The 20,549-nt window shown below is 50.7% G+C and overlaps 1 protein-coding gene across 1 annotated transcript in view; it reads right to left on the bottom strand.

The window, feature by feature from the left end:
• CPED1 (cadherin like and PC-esterase domain containing 1) overlaps positions 1–20,549 on the bottom strand; it is a 263,028-nt gene that overhangs the window by 6,445 nt on the left and 236,034 nt on the right. Inside the window, exons 18-21 of the mRNA XM_072764904.1 lie at positions 16,335–16,555; positions 16,028–16,129; positions 15,528–15,615; positions 10,631–10,777 (exon numbers count right to left, since the gene is read on the bottom strand). Coding sequence (XP_072621005.1) covers positions 10,631–10,777; positions 15,528–15,615; positions 16,028–16,129; positions 16,335–16,555 — 558 coding nt within the window. The remainder of the gene's footprint in view (positions 1–10,630; positions 10,778–15,527; positions 15,616–16,027; positions 16,130–16,334; positions 16,556–20,549) is intronic.

Raw genomic sequence — 20,549 nt, 5'->3', positions numbered from 1 at the left:
CTCGGTATCTGGCTTTGCCGTCTCTAAGTTTCACAATACTACTTCATCCCACGGACTCTTACGGTCTCCAAAGCGAGGGAAAAGGGGTTGTCTGCTGCACGTTTTAGGCTTGGAAATGTGAGGCCGGGAAAGAATGTTTGGTACCTGTACAATACAGAGAGCTAATTGCTTCTTTCCTTTGATCTCTTGTCTGGAAATGTGCCCATCTGAGTCCTTCCCAGAAATCAGAGGACCATCAGGATTATTGAAATCCCACTGAAGTGTGGCTTTGAAAGGGAGGTGTTAGCAATACAACTGTCACGTCACCCCGGGGCGTAGCATGGTAGTAATAGTAGACACCTAAAGTGAGCTCGTGGAGAACATCAGTGAAAGACTTAGGCCTTGAGGGGATCCCCGGGTGTCTCAGTGGTTTAGCACCTGCCTGTGGGCCAGGGCGTGGTCCTGGAGGCCCGGGATCGAGTCCCGCATCGGGCTCCTGATGTGGAGCCTGCTTCTCCCTCTGCCTGTGTCTCTGCCTCTCCCTCTGTCTATCATGAATATAAAAAATATATAAATATTTAGGCCTTGAACCAAACACAAGACTCTAGATGTTTCTGTACGGTGATCATCTTGAATAGGGGCAGATTCTAACAGTCGGATGCTGCCAAATGCTTGTTTAAATTCGGGTGCACGTGCCTCGGTGTCCATCGACAGATGATGGATAAAGAAGCTGTGGTCTATGTATACATGGAATATTCCTCAGCCGTTAGAAACGACAAATACCCACCATTTGCTTCAACGTGGATGGACCTGGAGGGTATGATGTTGAGTGAAGTAAGTCAATCGGAGAAGGGCAAATAGTATATGGTCTCATTCATTTGGGGAATATAAATAATAGTGAAAGGGAATAGAAGGGAAGGGAGAAGAAATGGGTAGGAAATATCAGAAAGGGAGACAGAACATGAAGACTCCTAACTCTGGGAAATGAACTAGGGGTGGTGGAAGGGGAGGAGGGCGGGGGTGGGGATGACTGGGTGACGGGCACTGAGGGGGGCACTTGACGGGATGAGCACTGGGTGTTATTCTGTATGTTGGCAAATTGAACACCAATAAAAAAATAAATTTATACAATAAAAAAATAAAAATAAAAAAATAAATTCGGGTGCATGTGACTCAAGCACCGACAAGGAGATGTGTCTCCCGGGGGGAATAAGGGACTGTTACGTATGACTGAATCCTACACACGGACGCGATTTGGGAAGTGTTTACGTTACTCCAAACGCGAACGCTAACCGACAACTCTTCTGAGACCACGAAGTCACCCAAAGTAACTCCCGGTCTTTAACTTCGCGTGTGCTGCACGTGCTGCCGATCACTTTCTTTTCTGCATTTACTGCGTCAACTTATACTTGAAATCAGGAAACCAGAGTGAAGGACGACGGGCCTTCACGAAGTGCGATTACCTCCGCGATCACAAGGGTCGGTGTGATCATAAGAGTCGTATTTTTTTCTCCCGTGGCAGTGCTCACCTTTGGATTAAGTTACGTGCAGAAACCGACTTTCGAGGCGAGATCGCAGTGTTTCGGAACCATGATACATTTTGAATACATTAACCGTAGAAACGCAGGTGCAGCTGGTCACGTTTTTCTGTGACTCGGTGGCAGCAGGAATTGAAATTCGTGCTTCGGCGTGCGGAAGTAACTTTCCCTTTTCCACGGGCTTCTTACAGGCTGAGGGACTCCGCGCTCGAACCGCAGAGCTTGCCCCATGTCCGCGTAATTAAGGACTTGGGGGCTGGGCCGCGTGTCTGGAAGGGCACAGAAGTGGCTGCCGTTCGCCTTGGCTGGCTGGCTGTCGCCGGGCTGCCCCAGCACATGAAACACGGTCCTAATCCCACAATGAAACGGACGGCGCGACTCTTGCTATTATTCATGCCCGTGACTTTAACACTCAAAGTTGGTGCCACATCAATAGGAGTAGCCAGCACCAGTGTGTCACCGTGTCCACTAACCGCCGCATCTGAAATGACTTTGAATCCTCAAAAAGTCGGTACCAGAAGGGAAAGCTCGCTGAATTGGAAACGCGTCCGGCAGCTTATAAGCAAATACCTTTCCTAAAACTGATCTTAACCTGAATAACACCCAGGGAGCTTCTGATGTGGTTCCAGATCCACGGGACAAAATAGAAAACAATTTTCCGCGGGGCCTGCGTTCCAAAACCTCTCTAGACCGGATTAAGGGGGATGTTCTGGTTACAAACGCGTTTCGCGGACGTGGACGGGACCTGAGGAGGAGGGAGGGTAATGGTTTTCCGAGGCTGGGAAACAGGACATTGACCAAAATGTGCTGCTGTGGCCTTTTCAGATAAAGGTGCACTGTGGAAGTGGTTTTTATTGGGTATCGTCATTCTGCAGACGGGACACCGAGTCCAAGACCCAGTCACCAAGTTTACGACCCGCTGACAAAGTGGCCTAAGAAGTCACAGAAATGGAATAAAAGCAACAGACACCAGCTAGAAGCCAGTGCTTCTAATTCGTAGCTCCACTGCAGGAAATCGTGCAAGTTTTACAGATAATGAGGATTTTTTTTTTTCGTTTGTTCGCCTCCTCCCCCCCATATTTAATCACGGCCACATGAAATAAGCTATGTTTTGATTGAAGGGAGTCCAACTTCGGAATGGGTCAAAGATGCTGAGGATTAGAAGGCAAGACTGAAGTTTCTCTAGGAATGAGGAATCGCTTTTGGCTTCTGGTGTCTCCAGACTTGCGACGTCTCCGTCCCTGTGTCTGTCTACCCAAACGCCGGGCCCTTGCAGCGCCCACCCTCACCCAGACCTCCACTTCCCTCTCTGGGGCCGGCGGCCAGGAGCTGCACACCAGCCGTCCCCCGTCCCGGGAACCTGCAGCTTCTGTCTTGGCTTCCTTGGCGGCTCTGTCTTAAAGGTCGTTTTCTGGGGGTGCCCGGGGGGCCCAGGCCGTGACCCTGGGTCCTGGGATCGAGTCCTGCATCAGGTCCCCACGGGGAGCCTGCTTCTCCCTCTGCCTGGGTCTCTGCCTCTCTGTCTGGGTCTCTCATGAATAAAGTTAAACAGACAGATACATACATTCCGTTTTCTCAGAGACTGAATATTCGTGTCACCGACTCTTGATATCATTGGAACGGCCTTCATCACCCCGAGGATGACGAGCTGAGTCCCTGCGTGGCTCTAACTCCACGTGCGTCCTGGGTCTGAGAATCTAGGTGACCTCACCCCATGGGCATTAGCTCCCCTCGCTGACTCTGCAGCTCGGAGGTGGGGAAGCGCAGGCTGCAGGGAAACATGCTGTTGGGCCCACCCTGCACCTGCCGCGCTCCTCGGGCCCCGGGATGGACAGCAGGGCCCTGGGAGGGACAGCGGGGCCTGGGAGGGACAGAGGGGCCACGGGAGGGACAGCGGGGCCCTGGGAGGGACAGCGGGGTCTGGGAGGGACAGCGGGGGCCTGGGAGGGACAGCGGGGCCTGGGAGGGACAGCGGGGGCCTGGGAGGGACAGCAGGGGCCTGGGAGGGACAGCGGGGCCTGGGAGGGACAGCAGGCCCCAGGAGGGACAGTGGACTCCAGGAGGGACAGCGGGTCCCGGGATGGACAGCGGGGCCCTGGGAGGGACAGAGGGGCCACGGGAGGGACAGCAGGGCCCTGGGAGGGACAGCGGGGGCCTGGGAGGGACAGAGGGGCCTGGGAGGGACAGAGGGGCCCCAGGACGGAGAGCAGACTCCAGGAGGGACAGTGGGCCTCGGGAGGGACAGCGGGCCCCGGGAGGGACAGAGGGGCCTGAGAGGGACAGCACGTCCTGGGAGGGACAGCAGGCCCCGGGACAGACAGGACAGCGGGCCCTGGGAGGGACAGAGGGGCCCCAGGAGGGAAAGCAGGGCCCGGGACGGACAGTGGGCCCCGGGAGGGACAGCCCCCCGGCCGCTCGTTTCTGTCGGAGGAGCCGTGTGGCCGCGCGTCCCAGGTGGTGCTCCCCGGCTGCTGGTGTTCCAGAAGGTCCAGGGAGACGTTTAGGGCTCCGCCCTTCAGGTGCCACGTCTCATCCTTTGGCCTGCGCCTGCAGGTCTGGGGCCACCCCAGATGCCGTAGAAGAGGTCGTGTATGTGCACGTAGGCTCTTGGCCACGTGGGTGCGACGGGGCCTCCAGTCGTGCCACAGTCGTGCACAGTCCCTGCCGCGTGGGCCCCCTCCCTCAGGCCCGGGCCCGAGCGGGGCTGCGGCAGGTGCACCCCCCCAGCCGGCCTTCTCCTCCCTCAGGACCCCGGGCCTCTTCCCTGTGGGCCTCGCTGGCCTTCTTCAGAGGAACTCGGGGTCTTGTCTGCGACGAGCTCTCGTGCTCGGGCTTTCTCTGGGGCAGGAGGCGGTGGCCAAGGGCTTCGTGCCTTCAAGTCTTCGGGGGGCGCGTCAGGTGCCAGAGAAGACCCGCGCCCGCGGTCATTCCGCCAGCATTTCATCTGCTCCGCGCCTTGACTTCTCCTCTCTGCTAGTGATGCCCACGTGCGTTTAGGGAGGTGTTGACAGTTGTTATTAAAAGAAGGAAAGAAGGCAGCCCGGGGGGCTCAGCAGTTTAGCACCTGCCTTCAGCCCGGGGTGTGATCCCAGAGCCCCGGGGTTCGAGTCCCGCGTCGGCCTCCCTGCATGGAGCCTGCTCCTCCCCCCCTCCCCTTTCTCTCTCTGTGTCTCTCATGAATAAATAAAATATTTTTAAGAATACATAAATTAAAGGAGAAAAGTGGTTCTGTGGTCAAAAATGCTTGGGAAGAACTGGGTCAAACTAAGCTAAATAGTTTCTTTGCTCTAAGGGCTTTTTGGATCATTTAAAATACTAATGTGATCTGAGAATCCTGCTAGTGCAGGAGTATACAGGATTTCCCAAACCACAGATCCTGTTTTCACTAGCCTAGAACATGAAAGCAGAAAGCAGGGAACGCCTCCCAAGGCCGTTCAGGTCCATCTAACTAGACTCCCGAAGCTCGGTAGTACCCCTCTGGCCCCCAGAATGAGGCTTCATTGCCAAAACCAGGACACGGTCGTGGATCACCCCGTCTGTGTCGGGCAGGCTGCCCTTAGAGGCCCGGCTGCGGGGGCTGGTGTGCAGGCCCCTCTCGGGGTCCTCTCACTGCTCACCCCGGAGTGCCTGACGCCCTTTGTTCGTCCTTTACTTAGTTCTCCTTCTTAAGAGGAGATGTCACGGGTGTTACTGCCGTTCAATACAGGATGCGGATCCTGTACCAAAGCATCTCAGGAAAGGCTGGGCTCCCCCAGGGCTGATGAATTCATTCTCAGCAGGCACTGATCTGTAATCTGATCATCTGGCAGATAAAGCGAGAATTCTTGCAGACAATGGAATGAGCATTCGTTATTTTGCACGGAAAAACATCGTCTGGAATCCCCGTCCCCACAGAGGGCGTCAGGAATGGGAGGCCGTGAAAGCTCCCCTGACTCTTCCTTAAGTTCTAGGGCCATTAAAAGGTTTTAGGTGACTAGACTGGATTGGAACCGTAGAAGCACCCTGGTGGGGATGTGAAGGATGAATCTGGGCCGTTGAAGGTGAAGCTTCCAAGACGAAAATATCGCAGAAGCCTGGAGCAAAGAAGTGCTAGAGGAGAGGGAACCTGGAGCCAGCCTGTGCAGGTCCCAGCACCCCACCAACTGGCCCGGCCCTTCCCCACACCGTCGGGGCCTGCCCCCACCCCTCCTGTATTCCTCATGTATCCCTTGGTACTGATTTTTCCCTTTCTGCCCAGAAATGGGGAAAAGTAGTTCCTCTCATAAACCGCCCCAGATCACTTTCTCTTCTAAGTCCAGTTTCTTTCCTTTTTTCCCTTATTTTCACTTGTTGAAAGGGTGACCAGCCTCCTTTCTCATTTCTTACACTTCTCTGATCTATTGTGGTCTCCTTTGTGCCCCCATATTTTACTGAAATGACTCATATGATCAGAAAGGACCTTCTCACTGTTTGGTTTAAAAATCCTTATCTAAAATAAAATAAAATAAAATAAAATAAAATAAAATAAAATAAATAAAAATCCTTATCTTACTAAATTTGCCCACTACTTTCGACAGCAGTACAGCTGTTTTGATCTCTCCTTACAAAGTTCCACTGTGCCAGGTTTCCCCTGGCACCACACTCTACTAGAGTTTTCCTCTATCGGTTTATTCTCTCAATTCAAATACTCCTAATTCTAAAAAAATAAAATAAAATAAATAAAAAAATACTCCTAATTCTGCAAACTTTGCTTACATGTGAATGTCTCCGGGAGTTCCTTCCTCGGCTCCTCTTACCCTACTCGCTTTCTCTGGACGCTCTAATTTTCATTGTTGCAACGCTGCCTGTGTTCTGACGACTTCCAACTTCTTATCTCCAGCCCCACCCTGCCCCTCAAGCTTCAGCCTTGCATGGCCAACTGCCTGTGAGATATCTCCACCTGGATGTCCTACAGGCATCTCAGACACAACATGTTCAACGCTGAATCATCATCTTTTCCCTGAGCTGGTACCTTCTCAGCCATTCTCTGGCTCAGTTGCTGGTTCAGCTCTAATCCATTACCCAAGTTAGGAGTCGTCTTTGATTCTTTCTACTCCCACCCCACCCCCCAAATTTTATTCTTAAAATCGGGCTTGTATTTGTCTCTGTCTCCCTTATGCTTGCAATCTCTGTCCTGGTTTGGGCGAGCTCTATCATCTCTCACCTGACTTCTGAAAAAGTCTCCTAACTTCTCTTCCAGACTCAGTCCTCTCCCCATCTTCCTGCCTCAATGGTATCAAACTTACCCATTTGCAACAGAGATGTGACCCCATCTTACTTTGCTCTACAACCCTTTGTGGACTGTGCACTACCTATAGGGCGGAGTCTAACCTCTTACCATGACCTGGCCCTGGCCCACATTTCCCAGGCCCTTCTTTTAACTGATGTTCTACAATACACAGAATTGCAGGCTTGGGGATATGTTGAGCTTGAGAGACTCAAGGGAACCCTAGAAAAATGTCCTCCTGGCTCATTTTACAGTAGTTAGTACAGTGCTCACATAGACACTCAAAAATGTGTTGAATTAAATTGCCATTACAAATTCATTAAAAATAGCCATGCTGATAAATCCTGGGATCTGCTCTCTGAGCTATCTATATTTAGACCAGGTCTTTTTTCTTTAAAAGTCATCACCTCAGTTTTCTAGATAGGTGAGTTTAAAGGCTCTTTTCTTCATTGTGTTTATGGCAAACTTTTAAAGTTTGAAGGGGAAAGGGAAGACTTTCAAGACCATAACAGAGAGGTAAGACTTTTCTAGGTCAGGTAACCTTCTGTTTGCATAATTAAATAATAAAGAATATAAGATGAATATCATATAATAAAGGGAAATCATCTCTGACAAGGAACTGAAAATCCTTTCTTCTTTCCGTGGTGCTGGAATCAAAGGAAACCTGGTGGTATTAGAGCTGGGTAGTAATCCCCCTCGAGGGATTTTTACTTTTTTTTTTGGGCGGGGGACTAAGTCAAAAGCTGTACACCTGCCAGAAAACAGAGATAATCATATAAGGTTCATACAACCGAGTTGACTAATTAATAATCACATAACAGTTGTGCATTTGCCCCTTCTGCAGCCAAGTCTGGGCTGATAATATTTTTGTATCCTTCTCAGGTTTTAGCGTGTTCCTGGTAGATGTTTGCCATGTAACGAGAGGCACCATCCAAAACCACTCTTGGGCAAAAGCTACCTGGATCCCGTTTGTTGTCCTGCATAAACATTGGGAAAACAAAATTCCATTTCTGCATGAAGAGAAACACCTGCTTTTCTAATCAGCAGGAACATTTTAGTCAAAACTGATGCACACCAGTTGGGAGATTGTTTACAGATTCGTGGTGGCAACATATTCTCTTTCTCGGTGCCTTGACAGATGAAAGAGGTGCCCCAAGACCTTTCATCTTACCTATGGCGACAAGAGCCCACTGAAGCCGGTTTGTTATGTCTATGATAGAATTCCCACCACAAATCAAAGCGGACACATCGAGATCTTGCTGTAATGATTATAGCAACCCTTCTCAGGTATGTGCGGAGCTATCGTGGGAATGGTTTCATTGAACACCAGAAGACACAAGGCTCCCAAACTGAAATGCTTATGGTTCTAGCACAGCTGATTTTAATTCTCGCTATTACTGTATGACAAATTGCTTTGCCAGCTCAAAGATGAGCATCGAGGAAGAAAATGGTTATTATTAACAAACTTCTGCCCTTTAATATGTTTTGCATGAGACTAATAATCTACTTTTCCCCGGCTTGCTACATTAATCATCACATCGTCCTTTGCAAGGGCCTTTAGATTTCCTTGATCGATTTTAGGAAGCTAACAGTGATTTGAGATGTTGGGTGATAGTTTTGAAAGATTATAAAACATCAGTGTCAGCACCAGAAACTTCCTGAGGTACGAGGGTACAGATTGTTCAAGACTTAAGTAACAATTATGCCTAAGTGATGAGCAGGTTGAGAGACTCTGCGATGGAGAGAGCCAGTTGAGAAAGATGATCTTATCCTTCTGCGGCGTAACTGGAAAGGCAAACGCTCCCAGAAGTATTTTAGCTCCAAAGGGAAAACTTCAAAACAGATAAAACTGCTCCAGAGTCAACTGAGATAATCTGGACGATACCTGTGCAGCTTGCCAAGTCAACACGCATTAGAAATGGGGCTTAAAAAACCATTTATACATGATAATTGCACAGAATTATAAAGTCAAAAGGGGGCCATGATTTCACCTGACAGGCTTAAATCATGGTTATGCAAATTAAAGGTATTTTTTATTAGTAATATTTATAAGCCAATATTCTAGTTCTCATGGTTCAAAGAGTCTTTGTTGTAGTTCTCAAATTCCATGACTATTAGTGTCAACTGGTTAATGCTGTGGCAGGAGAGACATGTAATGCAATCATGTGGGAAGGGCATCTTCTGTTTTTAATTGGAGCCACGCTGGAAATCTTTGGAAGACTTCTCCCTTTTTAGGCTCCCAGAGCAACTAAAGATGAAAAGGAAAAACAGATACCCTCCTCTAAAATACTAATTGAAGACACATTATATAAAAATAAGTAAATAAATAAACCTTTTCTAAAAGAGGCAAAAAACCGATCTGTGTGTTGTCTTTCAAAGTCCCCATTTTATGTGGGTTTTGGCAACCTTCGACTTGTTTTTGCAGCCAACTATGATACTGGGCTGGCTCTGCAGCAAGATTATTTCTTCCTCTTCCAGGCTACCTGCTTTTGTGTTTCTAAGTCTTGATTTTTTTTTTCTTTTTTCTTTTTCTTTTTTTTTCTTTTGCAAATAGGATGGGAACTCGAAGGGTGTTATATTTTTTTTTTGTGGAAGAAATAAATAGACACGCGGTCTCCTACAGGGTAAAAGCTGTTCTGCAACAGCATGGCCAGAGCTTCAAGTTACTAGATCAAACTTAAAATGCCAGGCTCTCTACTGCGGGTGTAGGCTCTCACTTCCTTGAGGTGCAGTTGCACTTGTCATACACAATCACACGCAAAAAATACAACAAAGAGCATTTAGAAGGACGTCGGTGACTTTTGGGTGGCCACAGAAACCTGAGGACCCAAGTGGATTCTGACAGTCATTTTAGGGCCGGAAAGCAGGACCCAAGGACCCTTAATTGTCATCTCCCTAGAGAACCCAGTGACTGCCTCTGGTTTACAAAGGGGAGGGGGGCACTCGAGAAGGAAGGAGTGAACCCATATCTGACAGACTGATCAATGAGACACTTTCCCTCGCAGGCTCAGCAGAATCTCCTGACACCGAGAGCAAACAACGGGGGCCAAGTAACCTCATCCGCCCAACCGATGTCTGGATGATGTAGGTGAAACTTGAAAAAGTGTGGACAAAATCCAGTTTACAAACCCTTGTCTCATTAAAAGAGCAGAGGAAGGGAGATGAAGGGAGAGAGAGCATGTCACTGGGAGAAGTGGTCCAAATGCATGGCAGTCTTCCTCCCTCGTGGGGAGCGGCTTCATCCTCGCTTCAAGCCCCGTGAGAGGGGCCTTCCAGAGACCCGCTGTGAGGGGTGGGTGCATGTCCCTTGGGGCTTGGGGGGCGTTAGAGCTGGTATGAGACGGCAGCTATAGTCCGCTTTAAGGTGGTTGGGGGAAGGCTACGGTGATATTCTGCGGTCACCTTATCAGCTTAGCCTATTCTACTACTGATGCCAAATAAAGTCATTTTCACCATGAGGTGTTGGGTGCGACTCAAGACACAGGCCCACCTCTTTAACGCACTGATACACCAATGGAGGAAGGTCATTCTTTCGTTTAGCACGTGACATTGTCTTGATTTTCAAACTCCACCAAACACTTTGGCTATATTCTTTGGCCACGATTTCCTACGGGAAGGTTCAGAGCCTTGACGGGTGATCCTAGTTTTTAAGTGTCTACACAGAAAATCATTCTTGTTTGACCTCTTATCTTGTAGGGCCTCCAGTGGTGACTGCCACATGCTCTGGCCAAGTGACACTGAACACATCATTTGCTCTCCTCCTGACATAGTTTTTAATACAAAATAACACTGACAATGCACTTAAAGATACAATGAGAAATTTTTTAAAAATCAAAAGCAACAATAAATAAAGAACCAGTGTAAATACCTCATGAAAATGGCATCCACATGTCCCCTGCAGAAACTCTTTGTATCGCCCCATCGTTATGGTGAATGTGTCAACCACTTCATAGCCATATGTTTTTGCAGCATCCAGAATTATCACATTTTCTTTCCATAAGTTCTGAACTTCACTCTGTATTGCAAAGAAGAATGAGATTTTTCTTTTTTATTTTAAAGATTTTATTTATTTACTCATGAGAGACACAGAGAGAGAGAGGCAGAGACAAAGGCAGAGGGAGAAGCAGGTTCCCTGTGGGTATCCTTACATGATAGAAATCATGTAAATATCAGCATTTTTACAGATTGGCTCCACATGAGAAAAATAATTAATTTTACATGCATTTCTTAAATAACGACGTGTTATTGTTTTTTTTTATTATTATTATCATTTATTTATGATAGTCACAGAGAGAGAGAGAGGCAGAGACATAGGCAGAGGGAGAAGCAGGCTCCATGCGCCGGGAGCCCGATGTGGGATTCGATCCCGGGTCTCCAGGATCGCGCCCTGGGCCAAAGGCAGGCGCCGAACCGCTGCGCCACCCAGAGATCCCGTGTTATTGGTTTTTTACTCGAAATATAAACACAGACGTTTATGTATCTATACGACGGCAATACAAGAATACCTATGACATACGGCTTGGAACCTTTCCTTGCATGAAAAGTTAGTAGGCTTACTTCCCACAAAGATTCAGTGAAATATTCAGAATTCTCACTTTAAAAGTCAAAAATTTGAAAATCACAAAGGCTATCTCCATCCTTTTGGATTCTCATTCCTTTGGCACGTGAATATTAATTAGAATCTGTTTTGTGCTCAGCTCTGTGCTAAGGGACAGCAATACAAGGGTAAGTAAGTCATGGCCCCTGCTCCCAAGACATCGCCTTCTAGTAGGGGGAACAGATTCATACACATTTCCTAAGTCCTTATGGGATGTAGATACGCCGGCCCCAGGCTAGTGGGCAAGAGGGACGAGCCGAGCAGGGCGGCCGCTGGACAGTGAGGCTCAGGAAGCGCTTCCTGGGAGCACGGTGAGCTTTGCTGCTGGGCGGAGGCGGGGCAACCGAGAAGGGGAGTGCGCTGCAGGAGGCCAGGAGGGAATGGAGGCCCCAGGGCCATTCCTCAGCACCACAGGCTTCCCTCCCTCCCTGACCACGTCCAAAGCAACCACGTTTGCCAGAAAGTCTAATGAGGTCCACTGCTGAGAGGGGGGACCCCTCCCCTGCCTACTCCAGCTCTGGGATTCCTCATCAGCGTGGCTGGGACTTTCTCAGACCGGCCTCTGGTCCCAGATGCTTCCTCCCTCATGCATCCTTCCTCCACTCCCTTCATATGGGACGGTCAAGCCCCCACACTGCCTCCCAGAGGCCCCCATACAGTAGCCCCTCCAAAAACATGCGGTGCAAGACAGCGATACGCACCAGGCCGGGCCGAAGCTCTTCCTGCCTACTCAGTACCCTGCCCTTTATCCTTCCCAGACTTTCGCCCTAATAAATCCCCTTCTTCTGATAATTCTGTCTGCTGTCTGTTTCTTGGAGAACCCCGACTGACAGACGGAGGGACCTGCTCCTGCCATTTCTAAAGGAAAAAAATGCTTTTCATTTTCCAGGTGAAAAAGCAAACTGCTTGCATTTGTTGATCTGACTGCTGGGTAAAAGACACGGTACCGGCAGGTCTAATTTGCTGTCTTCACGGTGCTGACATCTAAAGGAGAGTGCTCCCCCCTCCCCCAAAATAAAGGTAGTGAATAGAAAAATTCCTAAAGAAGAAGTCTAGAGGAAAGGGACACACGTGGACTTGTGTTATGCCCTCGTGGGAACAATGATGCTCAATGTTGTTTGTAGGCTTCTTCTTGTCCAGGTACAAGGATTTGCTCAACTTTCATATGTCTAAGTATGAAAGGTATATGGGACGTCACAGCAAGTGCTTTCTAGAGAGGCTTCTAGAGAAAAAGGCTGGTTCCCCAGAAACAGACTCCCGAGGTGGGGATTCCCGTGCAGGGCCTAACAGGAGAGAGTGCTGGCAGCCAACACCTGTAAGGAAGCGATGTCCTCCCGAGAGAGGCCTTCCGATCCCCGGGCGTTCTCGAGCCGCAAGGTCCCTCCAAGATGGCCCAAACTGGGGCGGGGCGCTGAATCCTGGCGCTCCCACTGGCAAGTCGGGGTTCAGCAGCAAAAGGCAACGGCTGCCGAGAGTTGGTTGGGAGTCCTCCCGGGGCCATGCTCCCCAGGCCCAGGGGACGTGTGTCTCCGGCTGGACGGGGTGATCTGGGGGGAGCCAGATCATCTGACCTACTGCTCCCTCTTTGTGGCAGGAGATACTTTTTTGAGAGTCGACTACGTGCTGAGAACTGTGTTTTGCATGTGGGGTACGAGAGTGGGCAGTGCAACCCTCCCTCCCCGTGCTTGCTCTCACAGACGTAGTCTCCCTGGGGAGCCAGGCTGCAAGGACTGCATCTGCGGAGCCACATGAAGACGAGCCGCTGCTGTAGGCTCATGGCAGGCCGAGGGGGGGGCCTGGGAGGCTAGGGTGTCCCTCAGGTCGGCCAGTGGGAGCCTCACACCGGGAGGGAGTTGTTCAGGTGGCGCAGTGGTGGGACAGTGGGCGCCACGGAGGGGACAGACATGTCTGAGAGCACGGCCTGCTTGGGACTCTGAAAGTTGCCCAGTAGGACTGAGGCCAGTGGTGGGGTGGTGTGTGCACTCTTGTGTGCCTGTGTGTGTGCTCATCCATGCCTGTGTGTGTGCTCATCCATGCCTGTGCCCTGTGCCTGTGTGTGCTCAGCTGTGCCTGTGTGTGTGCTCATCCATGCCTGTGCCCTGTGTGTGTGCTCATCTGTGCATGTGTGTGCTCACCTGTGCATGTGTGTGCTCACCTGTGCATGTGTGTGCTCATCTGTGCCTGTGTGTGTGCTCATCTGTGCATGTGTGTGCTCATCTGTGCATGTGCGTGTGCTCACCTGTGCATGTGCATGTGCATGTGCTCATCCATGCCTGTGCCCTGTGCGTGTGCTCACCTGTGCATGTGTGTGCTCATCTGTGCCTGTGTGTGTGCTCATCTGTGCATGTGCGTGTGCTCATCCATGCCTGTGCCCTGTGCGTGTGCTCACCTGTGCATGTGCGTGTGCTCATCTGTGCCCGTGCTCATCCGTACCAGTGCCCTGTGCCTGTGCGGGTGCCTGTGTCTTGCCCTGGCAGCAGGTCTCGGAGACAAGCAGAGGCAAGGCTTCAAGGGCCGAGCACCCGGGCCACAGGCAGAGGGAGAAGCAGGCTCCATGCACCGGGAGCCCGACGTGGGATTCGATCCCGGGTCTCCAGGATCGCGCCCTGGGCCAAAGGCAGGCGCCAAACCGCTGCGCCACCCACACTCCTGAGGAGCTCACACTCCTGCTCACACGCGCTGTCGTCCGTGGGTTCCTTGGCCTTGGGGGGCAGAGGCGGACCCCGAGGCCTCAGCAGGGTCCTGCGCCCACGGTGCCCGGAGCGGCCGGTACAGGACACGGTGGGGTCGGCGCCCCGCGGAGCTGCCCCTAGCACCTGCCCCTCGCACCTGCCCGTGCATCCGGCCCCGCCTCCCGCCCCCCACCCGCCTTGTCCCCGCTTCTGCGCACGCGCCGGCCTTTCCCGAGGGGCCGGCACCGAGGGCCCAGCTGGGGGCCCCGGGACACTGCAGGAGGCTCCTGTGCCCGCTGCGTGGACACCGCGGATCCACACCCCCCAGGCCCGGCCGTGAGCCCGGCTCCCAGCTGCCCCCGCCCCCACCCCCGCCCCCGGAGGACCCCCCCTGCTTTCCCACCCACGGCCTCCTCCCCCGCTCCCCCTGCATGGGACCCGCCCCGCCCATCCCCCGACTCCCCGTGCCCCCCCCCGCCCCTGGAGGAACCCCTCCCCGGCTCCCCCCACGTCCCCCCCACCCCGCATGAGCTCCCCCTGCTCCCCCCGCCCCCCCACGCCGCATGAGCTCTCGTCCCTGGCTGCCCCCCCCCGCCGCCCCCCCCAGCTCCCCCCCACCGGCTCCCCCCACGCCCCTCTGGGTCCCCACCGTGAGCTCTTCCCTGCCCATCTCCCCCCCTCCCCCCCTCCCCATGCCCCCGCCCCTGGAGGAACCCCTCCCCGGCTCCCCCCCACGGCTTCCCCTCCCCCCTCCCCCATCCCCGCATGAGCTCCCCTCCCCCCGGGCTTCCCCCTGGCCGCCCCCCATTAGCTCCCCCCATGTCTCCCCAGCTCCCCCCATGCCCCCCCGCCCCTGGAGGAGCCCCCGCCCGCCCCCCTGGAGCGCTCTTCCCTGGGATCAGGCCGCTGGTTCTGTCCGGTCCACCTGTCGCCTTTCTCATCTTTTCGAGATTTGCCTTCAGTGTTGGGACTACTTCACTGTTTTCTATAAGAAGCAGTCGCGGCCCCTAACTCCTCCCATTTATAAATACCCCCCCACACACCCAAAACCAAATGATGCTACTTCAAAGACCTTTTTTTTCCCCTTTTTTTTTACAGCAGTCAGAGATCATCTTCAAAAAAGCGGCTCCTTCCCAAAGTGCCCGTTTCATTTGTGGTTTCAGCGTGAGTCTCTAAAGATGTAGGAAACTTAGTGGGGCAGGGGGATTCCTGGAGATCAGTGGCTCCCAGCACCCCTCGGCTGTTCCTGTTTTCCTACACGGCCTCCCCTTTCTTCTCTATGAGCCCAGAGCATCATTCACAACGAGTTAGTGGCAGAGGGTCTCCGGATTCCCCGGAATAAGTAGGACTGACCTGAGGGCCTAGGCCTTCAGTGTATTATCCCCTGTGATTTTTATGAAAGCAGCTGAATATTACATGGTAGGTCCTTCTTCAGCCACCAGCAAAGGGCCTGGTAGGAACCATGAGCTCACACAGCCTGGAGGGAACAGGCCTACCTGCGTCAAGAAATGCAGTCCATCCACTGGGAGGTGAAATCCAATTCCCAAAGTTTTGATGATCACAAGGATATTGAGTAAATTTTCCCTGAGAAATAATCAGAATTCTGAGGTCATAAACTTTGATTACGTTTCTTGATGCTTGTGCTTACGTACACAAATACAATGGAATTCTTTTAGAATGTGATGATTGGTGTATAAGACTAAATTCTCATTTTATATAGATCTGGTATATTTTAGGGTTTTTTTCTTTTCTGGATAGGGTTTTGTGTGTCAGTGGGCATGTTTTAACCAGTAGTAAATATAAATTTGGATACTGAAGAGCCAACCTCTCCCTAGATACAAAAGTATCTTGAAACATTGGCAACGGGACTTCCAGTGTGTCATTCTAAACTACAGGTTGCTCTTTCAACAATCTCTTGATAAAATTTAGTCACCTCAAGGGTGACTTGTCTTTTCAACTTCGAAAACTAATGACCGTTCTTGTGGTGGAAACTCACCTCTTCAAAACCTTGTGAATGATCTGTAGGTGATTGGCATTGAGCCACTGAACGCCGCCGACGACCAACACGGTCTGGGCTGTGTTCTCCAGGGGACGGGACCTGAGACGCAGAAAGGAGAACAACACGTTGCCTTGACGCGGATGGTGAACAGCTTAACTGCAGTGCCCCGCGTTTCCCTGAAGCACATCGAGCATCCCGGTCCAGGACCCCCTAGTCATCCCCACTCGGGCTCAGCCGTAGTCCTCGCTGTGTACGCTTTTCGCCCCCTCTGCTAGACGGCGCGGCCACGCTCATCCCGCTGTACCTTTGCAAGAGGTGCTCGAGTGCCGTTTCAAAGGTGGGTCTCAGGGCAGGGCTCATCCAGAACTGGGGGTAGTAGGAGTAGCTGACCGGAGTCTTCCCCCCGTTGACGTTGGGGTAGGACCTGGTGCCGTGCACCTTCTGCCATTCCTGCAGGGTGTCGTTCAGTCTTTCGATCAGGTAATACATTATTCCTCTGTTGGTCGAATCTCCAATGAAAAGAATCTATGAATCAAAGACAAATAATTGCTCTCAGATCTGATGTCTACATGGTACCAGAGGCAACGTAAAATGGGTCATTTGTTGAAGACGTGGCAAGCCACAACGCCCTGTCTGCAGGGGGCCCCTCGCAGCTGTTAGAACTGATGGTCCACGTGTTCCCCCCCCCCCCCCCGAACCTGCTCCTCCTCCTCTCCCCCGTGTTCCTTGTGACCTGCTGACCCACGTAGAGAGCTCTTTGCTCGGAGCCGTGGTCAGGTTCCCGTCTGCCGGATGCCTTGGCTTCCCAGCTATCTGATGAGCTTCACCAAATTGACTGATCCCAAGAGGCGTGACGTATTCAGTGCTGTATGGATGCTCCGGGATTTTCCCCACGTCTTAGAGATTCTGGGAATCCACAGAAGTTAGCTCACTAGAGGTCATGCTACTCCTTGAGGAAAGAGCCAGAGAACGGGAGCAAGAGCTCCTGAACAGCCGTGCGTGTCCCGGGAGCAGGCCCAGGGCCATCTGCCCCGGGGGAGTCCTGCTCGTCACCTCCTTCACATTCCCCCCCAGCCGCTCTGCCTCGGGCTCCCACCACCCCAAAGCTGTGCTGACAGCTGCCCGCGAGCCCTGCTATACACACAGCACTAGTGTGTGTGCAGGTTTCCTAGGGCCTGCCTCCGTCCCCTGTCACGCTCAAACGCCTTATCGGCTGTCCACCTTCTATAGGATCGAGCCCACGTGACTTAGGTTAAGCCAACAGCGGCGGAATTTTTATTGCACCTCAGATTTTGCAGGGGGAGATTTCACACAGGGCGCTCACTTTTAATCATAATCGGGAGGTTTGAATCATTATTTCCATTTCACAGACGAGGAATTTGAGGCTCAAGGAGATTGAGGACATAAATCTAGCAAACGGGGACCTCCGGAGTCAAACCGAGGCCCTTTGACTCCAAGTGCAGGGTCAACGGCCCCGTCCTCTCTATGCTTCCCCTCGTGTAAGCAGGTCAGATTCCGACTTTTTCACTGAACGTGATTTGCACTTCGCAACATCTGTTTTCCCTTGTGCTAATCCGCCTGGTGAGCAAGCTCCTCCCTCTGCAGCCCCACCTGTGTAAACGCTATCCACCCTCCAGACCCGAGAGAAACACGCGTCTCTCCCAGTGGGTCTTGTCCGATGCCCCAGCTTGTCCAATGACCTTCCCTGCCCTCTGTGATTTCATTACATTTTTAATTTCCATTACAGATTTTATCGAAGGCTACATGAAGGTATGGCTATTTGTGTCTGTTTTTTTTTTTTTCTTTTTCTCATATCACATCAAGAAATATTTGAGGTCAGAGTCAGGGTTAATTTCTAAATTCTGATTTCCCCCATACTACCATGCATCCACTTTAAAAATATTTATTGAATAGAAAGTCAAAGGGACTTTTGTTAGAGACAATCTTTTTTAATGTCTTCGGACAGGTTTATTTCATTCTTTAGTTTTCTCTCTCTGTGCTGTGATTTCTCTTTCCGTTAGTCATGCATAGAGTTTTCTTCTCTTATTTTGACAGCAGTCATTTCTCAGGACCACTGCATTCGTCCACGTGCAGCAAAATGAGTAAGAAGCTGCAAATTTTGTTCTTTCCCTGGTAAGTGTATTCAAATAGCTGTGTGAAGAAATCCCCAAAGCATCTCTGATTTGCCGTCAGATCAAACACCGTAAGCATTGCCAAGTTAAACTGAATAATTTAAGATGTCAGGGCTCCAGTCATTGAGCCTCTCCGTCAAGTTCCATTTGGGGCAATAAAATTCCAGTACGATAAAATCATTTGTGAAATCACTTAAATTCTTCTTACTGGATTTAACCTGTATAATGATTTGTTTTTCTGGTCTAGATTTCTGGTTTTTAAAAGGGAACTTTGAATAATGAGGAAAGCTCTTAATTTCAGATACTAGTAATTATCCAGCTCCATTCGTATTAGTTGGCTGGGGCTGCCACGACGGAGTTCTACAGACTGGGTGGCTTAGGCAACAGAAATTCATTTTCTCACGATTCTGGAGGCCAGATGTCGACGATCAAGGTATTCGCGGGGTTGATTTCTTCTGACGGCCTTTCTCCTTGTCTCGTAGGTGACCGTCTTCTCCTCGTCGTCACATGGTCTTTCGTCTGTGTGTGTGTGTGTGTGTGTGTGTGTGTGTGTCTTAAGCTCCTCTTCCTGTGAGGACACCAGTCACACTGGGTTGGGGCTCCCCTATGAGACCTTGGTTCACCTTCATTACCTCTTTAGAGGCCCTGCCTGCAAACAGTCACATTCTGAGGTACTGGGAATTAGGGCCTCAGCTTGGTTGGGTGGGAACATGTTGCAGCTCTTCACACCAGTAAAAGATCTTTAAGATCAGCTTTTAAACGACATTGCCACTACAGGTTTCCCAACGGGCTCTTTCCATTATGAGGGTGTGGCGCTGCGATCCCTCTGAGGGTATCTCCGGGCAGCCAGTAAGATCATCGGGCGTCTGTATTGTGGTCCACAGGGAGACATACAGGGCTCCACGAAAATCAAAGTATCTGCATGTTACTGAGAAATGAACATTTCAAGATATTTGGGTTCTCTTTGGGGCTATACAAAGATGCAGCCCACAAAAAATGTCAGAGGCAGAGAGAGTTAAGGGTCAGAATTCTTAGGTATGGTTATTTATTAGACAGACCATCTTCAGGATCCCTGGGTGGTGCAGCGGTTTAGCGCCTGCTTTGGCCCAGGGCGCGATCCTAGAGACCCGGGATCGAATCCCACGTCGGGCTCCCGGTGCATGGAGCCTGCTCCTCCCTCTGCCTATGTCTCTGCCTCTCTCTCTCTCTCTCTCTCTGTGACTATCATAAATAAATAAAAATTTAAAATAAAATAATAAACAGACCATCTTCAATAAATTGTGACTGCTCAGAGGATTCCATCTCTTATGTGTAAAATGGGAAAGATAATAGCACCACATTAGAGAACTTCCATGAAATTTTAATACCTATCTGGTTCCTGGCACGCAGTCAGCTCCACACACAGTGAGAGATGGCATTGAGGCACCGGAAGGGCACGTCGCGTTTTTTAAAGGCACCCAGTGTGCCCTGTGGTGCATTGCTGGGCACTTGCAAGTCATTAGCTTGTTTGGAGGAAACGTCCGAGAAGGTAGGGATGTCTCTGTCACAGCTCTTGCCGGGCCAGCCCTGCCGCAGATCCCCAGCAGGACTCCCAGGGCCGCTGGTGGAACTGGAGCTCTGCACGGAGAGCTGGAGGAGACGTCGCCACCCTGAGCGGACCAACACTCTCGGAACCACCCCGGGCACCTCCATCCCCGACGGGAGGAGGAAACTGCACCACCAACATTCGCGTGACATGGGCCAAATTGCAAACAACCAGATAGCATTTTTCAAGTCTGGTGGATGCTACTCTGGGGAGACTATTTCCTAGAGATTTTTTTTTTTCCTCCCGGTGCCTTTCTAGTCACAAAAGAGAGAAACGATGAATATAACTAAAATAGAAATGCGCTTGTGATGTTAAGATGGCCTGTTCTGAAGGGGAAGCGGTTTTTGGAAGAGGTGGATTGGTATCCCGACCTAAAAGATTTCTAACTTCAAAAGGTCAGCTGCTCTAAGTGCACTTACACAATTTAGAAACAACATCCGGAAATAGAGTGGTTTTTGTTTTTGTTTTGTTTTGTTTTCCAGTTACATGGCTCATGTTCAATCTTTCTATATTTTAGATCATTCAATTTGGGGAATTTTCAAAAAGGTTGACTTTAAAAGGCCTAAACTCCCATAACAAGTATCCATAACTGGCCGTACAATTTGTAAATACCTCTTCTCTCCAGTGAGTATCATTGCCTTGCACTCGCATGCACAGGTGCTGGTTGGCATAGGGAATTAAAGAAAAAAAATGTGATCATTAAATACAAATAACTGGTAAGCAATTATAAAAATAACCAGTGTCAGCCATAAAACATCAAAATAGCTAGTTTTCTCCCCCTACCGAAAGGCCCGGCAATCCT

Source organism: Vulpes vulpes, chromosome 7 (genome assembly GCF_048418805.1).
Source record: "Vulpes vulpes isolate BD-2025 chromosome 7, VulVul3, whole genome shotgun sequence".
Taxonomy (NCBI): domain Eukaryota; kingdom Metazoa; phylum Chordata; class Mammalia; order Carnivora; family Canidae; genus Vulpes; species Vulpes vulpes.
Note: the sequence above shows the minus strand (reverse complement) of the source record. Positions and strands in the feature narration are given on the sequence as shown.